The sequence below is a fragment of the Lycorma delicatula genome, chromosome 6, assembly GCF_047948215.1.
Source record: "Lycorma delicatula isolate Av1 chromosome 6, ASM4794821v1, whole genome shotgun sequence".
Lineage (NCBI taxonomy): Eukaryota > Metazoa > Arthropoda > Insecta > Hemiptera > Fulgoridae > Lycorma > Lycorma delicatula.
The window spans coordinates 2,688,338-2,703,638 of NC_134460.1; the positions used below are offsets into that span (position 1 = coordinate 2,688,338).

A 15,301-nucleotide genomic window follows, 5' to 3' on the forward strand; every position below is an offset into this window, starting at 1 on the left:
CAAAACACAACCCTCTGCAAAAAGATCTTTTGACAGTGTTCTGGGATTCCTAACTCAAGTATGTGACCGACTGCCTGAAAGTTGGGTTGAAGTAAGTTCTATGAGATATGTATAGAGGTGTTAAAACACTTTGCAGACATGTGTGTCATATTTGACAATCGATGGAGCCGATGGAACACAATAATACTCAGCTACACACACACATACCACGTGCAACCACCAAAGCTCTTGTTAGGTTTAAATTTGAATTTATTCCATTCCATATCCTCCATATTCACTAAATTTGGAAGCTACAATTTTCTCCTCTTTCAACAATTAAAAGAGAGCAATATTAAGGGTATTTATTTCACCATGTATGATGACCTAAAGGACGCAGTGACAAAATTGTGGATCAAGGAAAGACTGGAACATTCTCCGTTGATGGAATTAGAAAACTGGTTCACCATCAGAAAAATATCTCCCTGCAAATGGTGACTATATGAAAAAAATAAATATAAGTTTTTGTAGCAAATAAAATTTACTTTTGTGGCATATTTGTTTCATTTGATTATCTCTTTTCATTTGTGAGTAATGAGCAACTTATCATTAGATTTCTGCCACCTCTTATAACATTATTTTATTGTTATTAAAGAAAAACAAACCAATATACTTGGCGTTTATAGACCTAGAAAAGGCATTCGATAACGTAGACTGGAATACAATGTTCAGCATTTTAAAAAAATTAGGGTTCAAATACAGAGATAGAAGAACAATTGCTAACATGTACAGGAACCAAACAGCAACAGTAACAATCGAAGAACATAAGAAAGAAGCCGTAATAAGAAAGGGAGTCCGACAAGGATGTTCCCTATCTCCGTTACTTTTTAATCTTTACATGGAACTAGCGGTTAATGATGTTAAAGAACAATTTAGATTCGGAGGAACAGTACAAGGTGAAAAGATAAAGATGCTACGATTTGCTGACGATATAGTAATTCTAGCCGAGAGTAAAAAGGATTTAGAATAAACAATGCACGGCATAGATGAAGTCCTACGCAAGAACTATCGCGTGAAAATAAACAAGAACAAAACAAAAGTAATGAAATGTAGTAGAAATAACAAAGATGGACCGCTGAATGTGAAAATAGGAGGAGAAAAGATTATGGAGGTAGAAGAATTTTGTTATTTGGGAAGTAGAATTACTAAAGATGGACGAAGTAGGAGCGATATAAAATACCGAATAGCACAAGCTAAACGAGCCTTCAGTAAGAAATATAATTTGTTTACGTCAAAAATTCATTTCAAAGGCAGGAAAAGATTTTGAAAGTGTATGTTGGAGTGTCGCTTTATATGGAAGTGAAACTTGGACGATCTGAGAAGAAAAGATTAGAAGCTTTTGAAATGCGATGCTATAGGAGAATGTTAAAAATCAGACGGGTGGATAAAGTGACAAATGAAGAGGTATTGCGGCAAATAGATGAAGAAAGAAGCGTTTGGAAAAATATAGTTAAAAGAAGAGGCAGACTTATAGGCCACATACTAAGGCATCCTGGAATAGTCGCTTTAATATTGGAAGGACAGGTAGAAGGGAAAAATTGTGTAGGCAGGCCACGTTTGGAATATGTAAAACAAATTGTTAGGGATGTAGGATGTAGTGGGTATACTGAAATGAAACGACTAGCACTAGATAGGGAATCTTGGAGAGCTGCAGCAAACCAGTCAAATGACTGAAGACAAAAAAAAATTGTTACTTTTTGGTTCACCATTAGGTTACATATAATTTTTTTATTTATTTGTATTATAAAGTACAGTAGCCAGTGTCGCTTTATGCATATTAGAATTTACAAAAACAATTTAATAAATTTTTAACATAATTCTTGAAAAAAAGATCAAAGTATGCATACTATGTAGGTAAAATATATTACATATGGTAAATAAAAGACATATCAATAAAATAAACTATACATGTATCATATGCTTATTAAAAATATCCTTTTAGTTAGTTACAAAATTCCATAGCACTCGTAATTGTAACAAAGTAAACTTATTAATACTTTTGAGTTAAAAATATTAAATAAATTATGATTATAATTTAACTAGAACATGATAATACTGGTGCTGTTTTGAGAACTTGCTGTAGTATAATTCTGAAAAATAGAATCAGATGTATCCCATTAAATTTAAATATCCTAATTAAAAAAAAATTGATATGATATCCATATTGTGATATGGTATCAACTGATATGCAGTACAATATAGTGTCAGATGTCTGAGTAAGGTTCTTTAAAATTTTGCCATTCTTCAATTAACCAAATTGTTACTTGATGCATCTTGTAAGGATTTAAATTTTTACCTGGAAATTTCTGGAAGAACAATTACATATTTGACTAAGGAAATCTTACAATATTTACATATCCACTATCTTAAAATACATTTAAAGCTTAATCTTGTACTTTAAAGTTAATTTCTAATTTCATTCCCCTTTGACATGAGAGGTAAAAACTGATCAAGTGATCCAAAAAAATAACAATAGTATAAAAAAATAAAATAACATAAACGCTAAATAAAGTGAAATCAGCTGTTTAATAAAACAGAAATATTATATTATCTATGAGTATATTTTAAGGAAACCTCTAAATAATTGCAGTTTTTGTGGAATATGATTGCCACTGTAAAACATTTCCAACCAGCTGAAAGAAAAATTTTGATAAATTCAGTTGTTTTCATCGGTGGATTTTTTGTCCTGTATTTGGTTTCCTCAAAATATTTTTTCTTTTGATTCCTCAAAATACGTGGCTTCATTAAGATTTTACTTAGGCCATTGTTTTTTTTTTCAGCATCTGATTGTTAACCGTACACTTTTAATGTTCTGTTAGTTTTCTCATTCATAAAATATCTGTAATAATTAACAATAAGGTGAAATGATATTTGTTTGGTTTGTAAATTATTTAATGTATTACTAGAAATAAATGTAGGTGTAGATTGGTTATGATGCTACTTTAGTAACTTAAGAGTTGACTTCAAATCCATTAATAAGTTTATCTTTTGACTCCAAATCTCTTTATATTAATATCTGATGATTTTATTTCAAATAGTTTAGTTTATATTTTGTATTTTGGTGTAGGGTGAAAAGAATACTACAACCATGTTTCTGGTAAAGTAGGTTGTCATCTGTTGTTCACCTCTAAAATCAGAAAAATATTTGTATAAATGTATAAAATCCCTGCAATTTTGTAGAATGGTCACCATAGTGTCATTGTCTTCCTTATTATTCTGTAAGTCTAATTAATTTTGTATTGTTATTTATACCCGGTTTCTTATAACAATGTTTATTTATCATCTTTAACTAAATATAACAGAACTACTTTTGGGTACCTAAAAGGTTCAATTATATTTAGAAAAAGTGAGTGTGGTAGGAACAGTTTGTATAAATTCTAGTCTTTATTTATTAGTTTTTTTCATATATTGGCTACAGTGTTTGGAGAATGGACATTGTAAAATAAAAATAAGTTGTGACTTTAGTTCATGAAACAGTTTATTGAAAGGGGAAAAATATTTTGATAATTATTGCATTTCCAGTTACACATTGCAGCAGCAAACGGATATTTAAGAGTTGTAGAATTCCTTCTTGATCACCATGTATCAACAGATGTTAAAGATGTGGATGACTGGCAACCAGTTCATGCAGCTGCATGTTGGGGTCATGTAAGTTATTTTTTTTACCATCATATGCATTGGATTTTTTTTTAATAATTTCACTTTAATAATATTCCTTTCATCAAAAATAAATTTGAATAAAGTAGATAAAAATTTCTTAATGAGTTTTTATATTTCATAATTTTGTTAAATGAACAAGATTTTTTTTAATTGTATAAATGCTATCTTTTTTTTCTACTGTAATTTTCCTTAAGGGTTTGGAATCTTGGTATTTTTTGTGAACTTTTAATATTTTTGTGAAAATGTAAGAACACATCAACTCAACAGCTTGACAGGTTACACTGAGTAAGACAACTCCAGTTTGTTGCTTTGTTTCCTATGTTAGATTAGAATAGATGTACTGCTGTTTGAGCATTTGTTTAAAGTAAGGGAAGAAATTATCTGTTTTATTTGAAAAAAATTGATCTGTTATAGACTTCTAAAGAATAAATTTTGAAGCTTAGTCGGCCAGAGTTATATATCACAGCTGTTCCTCAACACTCTCTAGAAACAGTGCATAGATGTCTAATGAAAGAGTATAGTGAAAATAAGAGACTGTTACAGTAATAATAGGTCTCCAGATTTGAGTGTTTAAAAAATATGTTTATTATAGCTGATTTTAATGTAACCATGATAAAACAAAAACTTACTAAATAATAGAAGAATATGTTGAAAGGATGGATAACATTCTATCTCCATAAAACTTTTATATTTTCAACAAAATAGATGATAGGGAAGGCTAAAGAAAGGCTGGAAAGAAAATAATTGATGGTAAAAAAGTACGTAACTCTTTTACGATTGCTTTTTTGCATAGAGCTTGTGCATTGTCTTTCATACCATGATTACTTAGAACTGACACCAATATTCTTTCACATTTTTCATGAGCAGAGTTTCATCTGTAAAATATATTAAAAATTAAAAAACTTTTGATAATTTTAAGTACAGAACATTGAAATTGTTATTATTTTTCGACAAAAGTTAATAACAGAACATTGACTCTAGGGTCATTTTTATACTATGTTATGTTTGTTATTATAATTTTTAATTGCTGTATTTAGTGGTGTAGTTTTTTAAATTACTGTTGATGATGGATAACTATTAGTGGAGTTATAAAAATGTTTAAATTGATAGAAAAGTAGTAAAGCCATCATGTAAACAATCTGTCACAATAATGGATTTAATTTTTTTTTTCTGAAAACTATTTTGAAGAAGATTTTCAAAAAGATTATGTAACAAAAAAGGTTTCAATGATTTATTAAAAAGTATCAAAATGATTGATTATATTAGAAATTATCATATATTATTGGTCATGTGCTTTCATAAATACGAAGATTGTTTAAAAGTTTGAGCTTCAACATGAAGATGGCAGTACTCATCAACAAAAGTTAGGGAATGTATTCACGTATGTGTTGAAAAGTACTAACTAAAATTTTTGCCATTTTGGACACTCAGTTGTTTGATAATTGTTTGAGTAAGTCATTGTGAGTGTTTTTGTAAAAATATAAAAAATTGAATATCGTGCTGTGATTCAATACTTGCATTTGAAAGACAATACGCCTACACAAATTAAAACTGAGTTAGACACCGTTTACAGGAACTCTGTCCCATTATTTGCCACCATGAAAAGATGGGCAGCTGAATTTAAACATGGTCGTACCAACTTGGCTGATGATGAGCATTCACGACAGCCAAAAACTGTAACCGTAACCATCACCAGTATCATCGAAAAAGTTCACCAAATGGTACTGAATGACTGACAAATTAAGGTGAGAGAGATAGCAGAGGCTACGGGCAAATCAAAAGAACATGTTTGCCATATATTAACAGAAGAATTGGATATGTGTAAGCTATCCTCACGTTGGGTGCTGTGTTTGCTCACTTCGATCAAAAACATTCGAATGAAAATTTAAAAGGCCCTGCTGGAGCAGTTTAAGCAAAACAAGTCAAATTTTTTGCATCGATTCATAATTGTACATGAAACGTGGATCCACCACTACACTCCTGAGATGAAACAACAGTCAAAACAGTGGACTTTTTTTCCTGTTTAGACTTTGGGAATCACCTTCAAATATTACTTCAGAGGATGAATGAACATGATATGTATGAATGTAAGTGAAGTGTAATCTTGTACAATCTCAGGTTGACCATTTCTGAAATGTGTGGTTAATTGAAACCCAACCACCAAAGAACACTTGTATTCAAATCCGTATAAAAGTAACTGGCTTTACTAGGATTTGAACATTGGAACTCTCGACTTCAAAATCAGCTGATTTGCAAAGATGCATTCACCACTAGACCAACCTGGTGAGTTTGAAACAGTGGACTGCCGGAAGGTGATGGTCACTCTTTTTTTGGGATACCAATGGAATTTTGTTTATCGATTATCTTCAAAAAGGAAAACAATAACGAACAGTATTATGCATCATTACTTGACAAGTTGAAGGCAGAAATTGCAAAAACACTACCATATTTGAAGAAAAAGAAAGTGCTTTTCCATCAGGACAATGCGCCTGCTCACCACTTCAGCAGTCACCACGGCTAAAATTCACGAATTTCACTTTAAATTGATTGACTAATCACCCACCGTATTCACTAGATCTGGTCTCAAGTGACTTTTTCTTGTTTCCTAACCTTAAAGTTTCACTTGGATCCGATAAGGAGTTTATCACATACATAAGCGCCTATTTTGCGGAGAAAGACAATAACCACTATTTGGAAGGGTTAAACAGGTTAGAACATCGCTGGAAAAAGTGTATTTACTTGAAAAGAGACTTTGTTGTAAAATAAAACTATATTAGACAGAAAAAATACAGCTTTCTATGTTAGGCTCAAAACTTTGCCGACAACCCTCATTTAGTATTGTAGGAAATGCTAACTCAGGACATGACAATAATAATACAAGTTATAGTAACGCTTAAGAGAAAAAAATTTTATTAATAAAAAAATAATGGCTTCATCAGACTATTGTAATGTAATAAAATACATTGCAATAGCTTCTTTGTCTAATTAAAAAATTTATTTCAAAAAGAACATCTGATGTTATATTACACATACATTGGTACAACGTGTTCATATTAGAATATGTTTTATTACCAAAATTAATCTATATTTGTTCTAGTTATACAGCATTGTAGATGAGCAGCATAAAGTAAAGTTGTTAATTGCAAAGAACAATTCTTTTACAGCTTTCATATGCATATAGCCATACTAAGATTTGTATATGGCTGCTATATTTTATAAATTAAAAAAGAAAAGAGAAGGAAGACAACATTTTGCATCATCAATCATTGGACTGAGATTTGATGCATTTCTCCATTCTTTTACATTCAAGAACAATTTTTTTTATTCCAACATATCTACTTTATCTTAAATTTCTAATATCTTCTTTTATGTATTATATCTTGAAATGTAGTTAATGTCAATGTGTTTTTTTTTTAAATATATGATTCAAATGACAGTTCTGCCCATTTGCACATTATATTATGTGGGCAGGAAGTCCCTTTACACTGTAATAAATCCAGCTTAATCTCACCACTGATATCGCTCACTGCTGTTGGGAAAAATGGGATGGATAAACTGTAGTGAGGATTGTCCGGCGTGTTAATTCGTAGTTGGATGACCTTAGTCATAGTTGAGTGAGGAGCGATGGCAGATATGAGTACGTTCACTGTCAAAGAGCATTTGTTAGCTTGTATGTGGGTCCATGAACATCCACACACTGATAAAACATTGGAGAACATTGCGAATGACTTCTTTGACCGTTTTGGAAAATTGTCACGATCATGGAAATATTATTGTCATGGGAGCTTTTGCAATGGAAAGTGTTCTTGGTGCACCGCACAGAGGAGGCCAAACACACTTCGTGCTGCTGTGGAAACATTGATTCAACGATCACTGATGAAAAAAATGCGCAAACATTCTGCAGCATTAGGCATTCCAAGATCGACAATGCAAGACCATATGTGGAAGGACTTGAAATTTAAATGTTTTTGACCAGCCACATTTAATGAGTTTAATGCAATGACCTTCATCGATATGTTTATGCGTGTCAATTATTGCTTGAACAACCTTTCCGAGAGTAAGCAGTAAAAAGAACATCTCAGACAATTGTGCGATTTATCGAAGCTCTCATGACCAAAATTTATTTTTCTGGGAAAGACAATCCTCATTTTTTTGAGAAAATATGATTTGGGCTGGGATGACAGCTGAATATCTCCTTTGTCCTTATTTCTTTGATGGTGGAGTTAAGCAACATATTTATCTGAGAATGATCGAAAAGCGGTTACTTTCAGAATTAACGGCAAAAGGGATCACCGACATCATTATGTTTCAGCAAGACAGTGCTCCAACAGATTTTGCTTTGGATGTCCACAGACACCTCAGTGAGATTTTTCCAAATCACTGGATCAGACATGGATCAGATGCAATACTGCCACCATAGCCTTGGCCAGGAGGAAACCCTGAACTCACCACACCTGACAATGCAATTTGGGGTTTTGTAAAAGAAGAAATCCAAAAATGCAGATATATCAATAACAAGCAACTCCAAGACACTGTTCAGTCGAACAGCTTGTATGCTGTTGCGGAAGAACAACCGGACATGGATGCGCATGCAGCTGTGCTTTGAACATAGTGGAACCCATACAGACATTTTAGATCCATAGAATGTAAACTGCATCTATCCTAATAATTCATAACTACCATAAACGGACTTCCCGCCCATTCTGTACACTCATCACGGTTCTCACGGGATTTATATTCCATTGTACAACAGGTGCTGGAAGGAAACAGTTGTCCAAACTGCATCTGTTAAATTTCAAATGTCAAAAAATCGAATATTAATATATTAATTGAATTAATTATATGGTACAGTTTTAATTTAATTTATTGAACATAGATATAAGGCATACTGTATTTATTAATTATGTAATTATTTTAACACTTTATGACTATTGCCAAATAGTCATAAACAAATCATTCATTGTTTTTCTATCATGTATGTATTTTTTTTTTCAGTTGGAAGTCTTAGAGATGTTAGTACAAAATGGTGCTGATCTTAATGCAAGAACAAAACATAATGAAACACCAGCTGGTTAGTGTAGAATTTTTCTGAGTTTTTTTTTAATATTATATTTACTATAACTTCTGATGCAATATGTAGTACATTCAAGTCTCTTTTAGATTTTTGACCATTAATCGAGTTTGTAAATGCAATTAAAAACATATAAAAGACAGTTTCCACTCAAGCAGACATATGGCAGCAGTTTTTGTTTTTTGTTTTCATCCTCTATTGTGCTCAATATGACACAAATGGTTGCGATAAATGTGCGAGATAATTTTATTTTAGTTGTAATGTTTGTATTATTAGCATTTTGTGCATGACTATAATTACCCTGAACTGATGCGATAAATTTATTCGGTTTTTAATGATCATATCAATCGTACTATATGTAAAACATAACTGAAATGAAGTGACTGTTGCTCAAGCCTCTTCCGCTATGGTAGGAAGGTAGACAAGCCAGTTCTCAGGATATTTTAATGTCTAGTCATTTGTGTAGTAAAATTTTAAGCGATATTTTTAACTTAGAGAATAATAGAGATCACAGAATCATATTTACAAAACTAGGCGCTTTTTACTATTGGCCCTTGAGCATAGTCTGTGCAGAATTACTGAAAAAAGCTTTTTCTCCCGGTTGAGAGCATCGACTCGATCTCAAAAGTCAAGTGTTTTGTTATTTCTATTCTTTTTAAAGTTAAATTTTTCATTTTAGATATCTGTGAGGATCCTGAATTACGAGAACGAATAATAGAACTGAGAAGTGAACAAGAGACAAAGAAATTGCAAGAAGCTCAAAGAAGAAGAGTCAAAAGGACGCAGAGTAATAATACTAGAACTCAGTCTGTTAGAAGAACATCTATTAGAGATAAAACATTAACATCGAAGAAAGATGCTGTTGAAGAAGCTAGATTAAGAAGACAAGCACAAGAGGTTCGTATTATTCATTTCATTTTAGTTGAGCGTAGTAAAAATGTTTTCAACTGATAATATCAAGTGCTTATTAGATGAAAAATATTACATAGTAAACATTTTACTGTGTAGATCTGGCTGAGCTGTTTATATAGTTCAGTCACCATACAGTTCTGGGGATAAGCAAGCGTTTTCTTTAAAGAAGCCTTGACTCACTTAAAGTCTTTATTGTATGAAAAGAAAGCAATTTTTTATTATTACAGCATATATTTAAGCTAATTTACTCAAAATCATTGATCAGTATTGTACTACTCCCATCTTCAGTAAAGATACTTGATAAAAATTTTCAAACATGGCACCGTTGGTAAAATATAATTATTATAAATATAAAATTAAAACAGCTTAACAATATATTAAATATATTGGTAAGCTGTTTCAATATTATATTTTAATACTTGATGATCTTCTGAGTGATTGTGAGTAGGATGGATCCCATTCCCAGGAGAGTATTTTAAAATCCTCTTTTAGATGATGTTATATTTCTTGTTTTTCAATTCCTCAATAAGCAGACTATACTTTTCCTTATCTTTGATGCTTCCCTTTCCAGTGGTATTTTCTGGGTTATTACTAGGCATTCAACGGATCAGTTTCAAGAACATGAGATTCTGCTGTTCTTTAAAGTAACTTTTTAAGTTACTGTGTCCTTGATATTTATGTGATTTGAAAGGAGTGATTTGATAAACCCACCGGCTTGGTCTAGCGGTGAACGCGTCTTCCCAAATCAGGTAATTTGGAAGTTGAGGGTTCCAGTGTTCAAGTTCTAGTAAAGTCAGTTATTTTTACACGGATTTGAATACTAGATCGTGGATACTGGTGTTCTTTGGCGGTTGGGTTTCAATTAACCACACATATCAGGAACGGTCGAACTGAGACTGTACAAGACTACACTTCATTTACACTCATACATATCATCCTCATTCATCCTCTGAAGTATTATCTGAAAGGTAATTACCAGAGGCTAAACAGGAAAAAGAAAGAAGGAACAATTTGATAGCAGTTTTACAAATACGGTAAATAGAGCAATTAATTACACGAAAAATAACGTAAATAAAAATTAATTAAAGAATTAAATATTATAAAATGATTGCTAAATATAACGGTTATGATAGTAGGTCGGTTAGATAATATTTATAATAACCAAACGGTAAAAATTAAAAATAACACAAATTTAATATCAATAAATAACACAAAAAATTGAAAATGTATATTTAAAATACGTGTATATACTGATAAAATAGTTGAACACATTACAAAGGTTTATGAGGATAATAATAAGTTTAAACCCGCGTACCAGACAAATAACCACATAATAAAACATTTAATAAGTAATATACATAATAATATTTCTGATGTATACAATTTGAGTGGTATTTATAAACTCATATATAATGATCGTGACCATATTTAGATTTATAAGACCGCTAGATCTTTTAAAACTAGATTCATTGAACATTTTAAAAGTTATTTAAAAGGTAAACAGAGTTTTTCAAATTTATCAGATCATTTGATTAAAAATCAGCACAAAATATCAGATATTCAGACAAACTTAAAAATATTAGAAATTAAAAAATGCAATATGGATAGGAATAATAAGAGTTTTGACATTTTAGAAAGGTATTATATGTATAATCTCATAAGAATAAATTTAATATGATCAACCTTCAGTCAGAATACGAGGATGACTGTATTATAAATACTGCAGTAGATAGTAGCACTATCTGTTTTGATGATAATGTTGAGTAATTATTCTTTCAATATGGTTAGTAGAGTAAATTCAGTGAAATGGCTGGCACATGGTTTTGCTTTGCTTAAGTATTTGTTTTTACTTTAAAAGTTTTAATTTTTAACCTCATTTTAATTATATTTTTACATTTTAAATTTAAATTAAAATAAAAGTTTTAAAAATTGTTTATATAAAATTAAAGTACGATAAGTTAAAATTAAATTTAATATAAAGATTTTTAATAAAATTTAATCGGTTTAAAAATATTTTTAACGTAAAATTATAAGTGAATAAGTGGTATGTTATATATATTTAAAATACAACACCTAGATTCTAAAAAGTTAGTTAAATGGTGCAGATCATCTGTTTCCCGCTGTACAGATTTCTCATTTTTTCTTGACTAATTATAATGAAAATTTATGAGTAAATAATTGAAGCAAAATAATTATTTTATTACAAAAGCTGTTAAACCTCAACCTATAATGTAAGATTCCAAATAATATTTAATATCTTCAGTTGAGCTGTTAAATAGACTCTACCAGTCATTTTACATGCTCTTCTAAACTAACATCATAAAATATCATATGTGCACAATCAATTTTCTGGTTAAACATCTGTTAAACATAATTTTTTTTAGGTTTTTATTTCCCCACCAATTGATTTGCCTGATGTAGCTGTAAAAATGGCATCACAAGAACCAATGACAAGAGAAAATTTAGAAGAAAACGGTGACATTCCATTGGCTAGGAGAGAACCAGAAGGGAAAGACTGCAGCATTATTGAATTTGAGGATTCTAAAACCCCACCGCTTGGTATGATTATTAATTTCATTATTATTAAAGTAAAATTTTAATGTAATATTATCACTAAATTTTATAAACATCTTGGCTTCTAAGTGTAAGGTGTATAAAATTCATATGCGCATACAGTCATTGTAGTTATGGTATAGAAATTTTAATAATTGAATGTAAAAATTAGCATCAGTAGAAGCATTTCTCAGAAGGAGATGGAACTAATTTTTCAAAAGAGATTATCAGTTATATTTTATTTAAATGTAAAATTTATATAAATAGGTTGTGCGATTAATGAATGAATATAAAGTTAAAGCTCCTTTCAGAGTTCCTCTTTACACTTCAAAATTACTCCTTTTGTCTTATTTCTTCGATCGATTTAGTATATTAATTTGCGTTAATACAACTTGCCGGTTCCCTTTTTTAATCTTTTTTTTTTGCCTCTTCACTTAAGAAAGTGATTATTTATGTTGCTGTTACATATTGAGGTGCTTCAGATGCAAAAATTATCTATTAAATGCTGTATTCCTACTAAAAATAAATTCTGTTATTTGGTTTTGCGTATGCAAATATTATTTATTTATTTAAATCAAAAGAATTTCTATCAAACAATTATTCATTAAAATATAGATTTATCTTAGCGTTGATTCTATAAAAATGAATCCTATAATTTAATTTTTAATTAATCGCTTTGAATATCCTTTAGTATTAAAAGATTTAAAAAAGAACAAGTAAAGTTTTTTAAGGTTATTTTCTTGTTCGCTGACGTATTACAATATGTAACGTGAAAATAATTTTGTTATATATGAATATTTTTGTCGATTAGGAATAAATGACTTTTTAGCGGTTACGTATTCATAACTATAAACGTATAGAAATTTTATAATTTTTAATTTATAAGAATCACTCCACATGAATCGTAATTAATGGTGCAAAACAAAATTCTGACAAATCATTTTATATTCTAAAAACCGATTTTAATTTTTTAAAACAGATATGAGAATACACGAGTAGTAAACATTTTGTCAATGAAAGTTTTGGGCTGATTAACAAATTCTACCGTGTCTGGCAACCAGGAGATGAGTTTTGCTATTATGTGAGAAGAAATAGAAGTTTTATAGGATACAGCGTATATGAAGATAGCGTATCAACATCAGTTGCGCTGAAGTTGGGTTCAGTTCTTTGGTGGTTGGTTTCAATTAACCACACATCTCAGGAATGGTCAACCTGTGACCGTACAAGACTACTCTTCATTTACATTCATACATATCAACCTCTGAAGTAATACCTTACGGTGGTTCCAGAGGCTAAACGGAAAAAGAAAGAAAGAAGTTGCACTGAAGTCAGACTTCATGCTCGCTTCATTCATAACCTCTTTTATTGAAAAATCAGTCGTTATCCATCGCTAAATTACTTCAGTAATTTTTACATTGGACATTGAACATGTGTTATTCTCTAATGAAATTCAGCCATTTTTCAAAGGAAATATACCGCTTGAATTTTTTAAACGTCTACGTCATCATTGCCGATGTTATTAATCTCTTTTATGATCTCTGCTTGGATATTATACGGTTTCTAAAAAAAACCGATTCAAATACTTTGTTTAATGCTTTCAATTATCATTATAAAAAAGAATCTATGCGATGAACATGTCATTAAACTCCCTGATAGCAACTGAATCTACGGACAAGAGGAGAAATTTAAGTGTGTGCACTTTTCAATTACATTAAAAAAAATCAACTGCATTGACATGAAGCCATTGTAAAAAGAGCAGAATCGGTCATTGGGGATGGTTGTAAAGACAACCAAAAACATTTTGAAGTAATAGCAAAAATTTATTCATCTATTAATTGTTTACTTACTTTTTTTTCAGAGTTGCCCACTGAAGCTAGTTACACAACAGAAGGTAATGGTAAAATAAATATACATGTATCTGTTACAATAAATGCCGGTACATTAGCAGAATTAAAAAAGCAAAGAGCTCAGAATAGAAATTCTAGTCCTGATATATCAGTACTTCAAACACAGTCTTCTGTTTGTTCATCAAATGCCGGTTCTGAAATCGGTTCACCGGTTGTTAAAAGGTTTGCAGGTAACACTGGCGATAATGTTATTGGAGATACTAGAGTTAGACGCTGTTGTGTTGTCTCTTAAATTATTGTATCTTAAGTATTATTGTCATTAATGTTGGAATTATTTATTTTATTATTAGTATTTTGTCATGCTGTTACAGTGTTACATGTATATTTTTAATAGTTCCTAAATTAATTAATTACATGTTACATTTGTTTTAAAAAATAATAATAAAATATGGCTGTGATTTTTTCCCCTTTGTTTTTTAAGAAATTTTTTATTCTAAAAAAAAATCATTAAATATTAGGAACGCCTATTTTCAGAGTTTACAAAAAATGTAATTTTATTTAATTATTATTTATCATTTTATTATAACATTCTATTCTGCTTTTGAAGTATTGTTATCAATAATCTTAATAACTCTTTTGATTGTCAAACATTTTCCAAAAGTGCGAGGCATCATCCTAAAAGCACTTTCCCAAAAAAAACCAACCTTTTTTCTTCTAATTTGTAAGATATTTTTATTATTTATTCATCAATTTCATTGTTTATCTTTTCCATGATCGATCATTTAATTTTTTTTCTTAAAAATCATCAGATTATTGCTGATAATAAAAACAATTAGCATAATTTATTCACAATATGAAAGGAATTTTATTTTTTACATAAATATACAAATCTCCATTAGCTATTTTCATAATAAAGAAATTGAAGTCTACTAAAATATTATTCCTGAAATTTCTTATTTCTTGAGAATTGATTTATAGTATATCATCCATGACGCTGTCATGATATATATATAGCATTGTCATGTTATTTCAGAAAGAAGTTTGTTTTTAACAAAACTTATGTAAAACTAAAACACGCTCATATTTTTTTTATTTTCCATACATCTAAAAATTAGATATCAGCAATTTATGCACAAAGTTTTGTATTTGGATTTGATATCTGGAAATTCAGATGTTGGCATTCAAAAGTTTTAATAATTTTTTTTTTTTTTTTGTTAAATTC

General features: G+C 30.1%; 1 protein-coding gene across 1 annotated transcript in view; it reads left to right on the forward strand.

The window, feature by feature from the left end:
- The window catches only part of MYPT-75D (Myosin phosphatase targeting subunit 75D), a 117,718-nt gene extending 102,878 nt beyond the window's left edge, over nt 1-14,840 (forward strand). Inside the window, exons 6-10 of the mRNA XM_075369069.1 lie at nt 3,559-3,684; nt 8,692-8,767; nt 9,447-9,664; nt 12,064-12,238; nt 14,091-14,840. Of these exons, the coding sequence (XP_075225184.1) occupies nt 3,559-3,684; nt 8,692-8,767; nt 9,447-9,664; nt 12,064-12,238; nt 14,091-14,371 (876 nt within the window). The 3' untranslated portion in view covers nt 14,372-14,840. The remainder of the gene's footprint in view (nt 1-3,558; nt 3,685-8,691; nt 8,768-9,446; nt 9,665-12,063; nt 12,239-14,090) is intronic.
- The last annotated feature ends 461 nt before the right edge of the window (nt 14,841-15,301 follow it).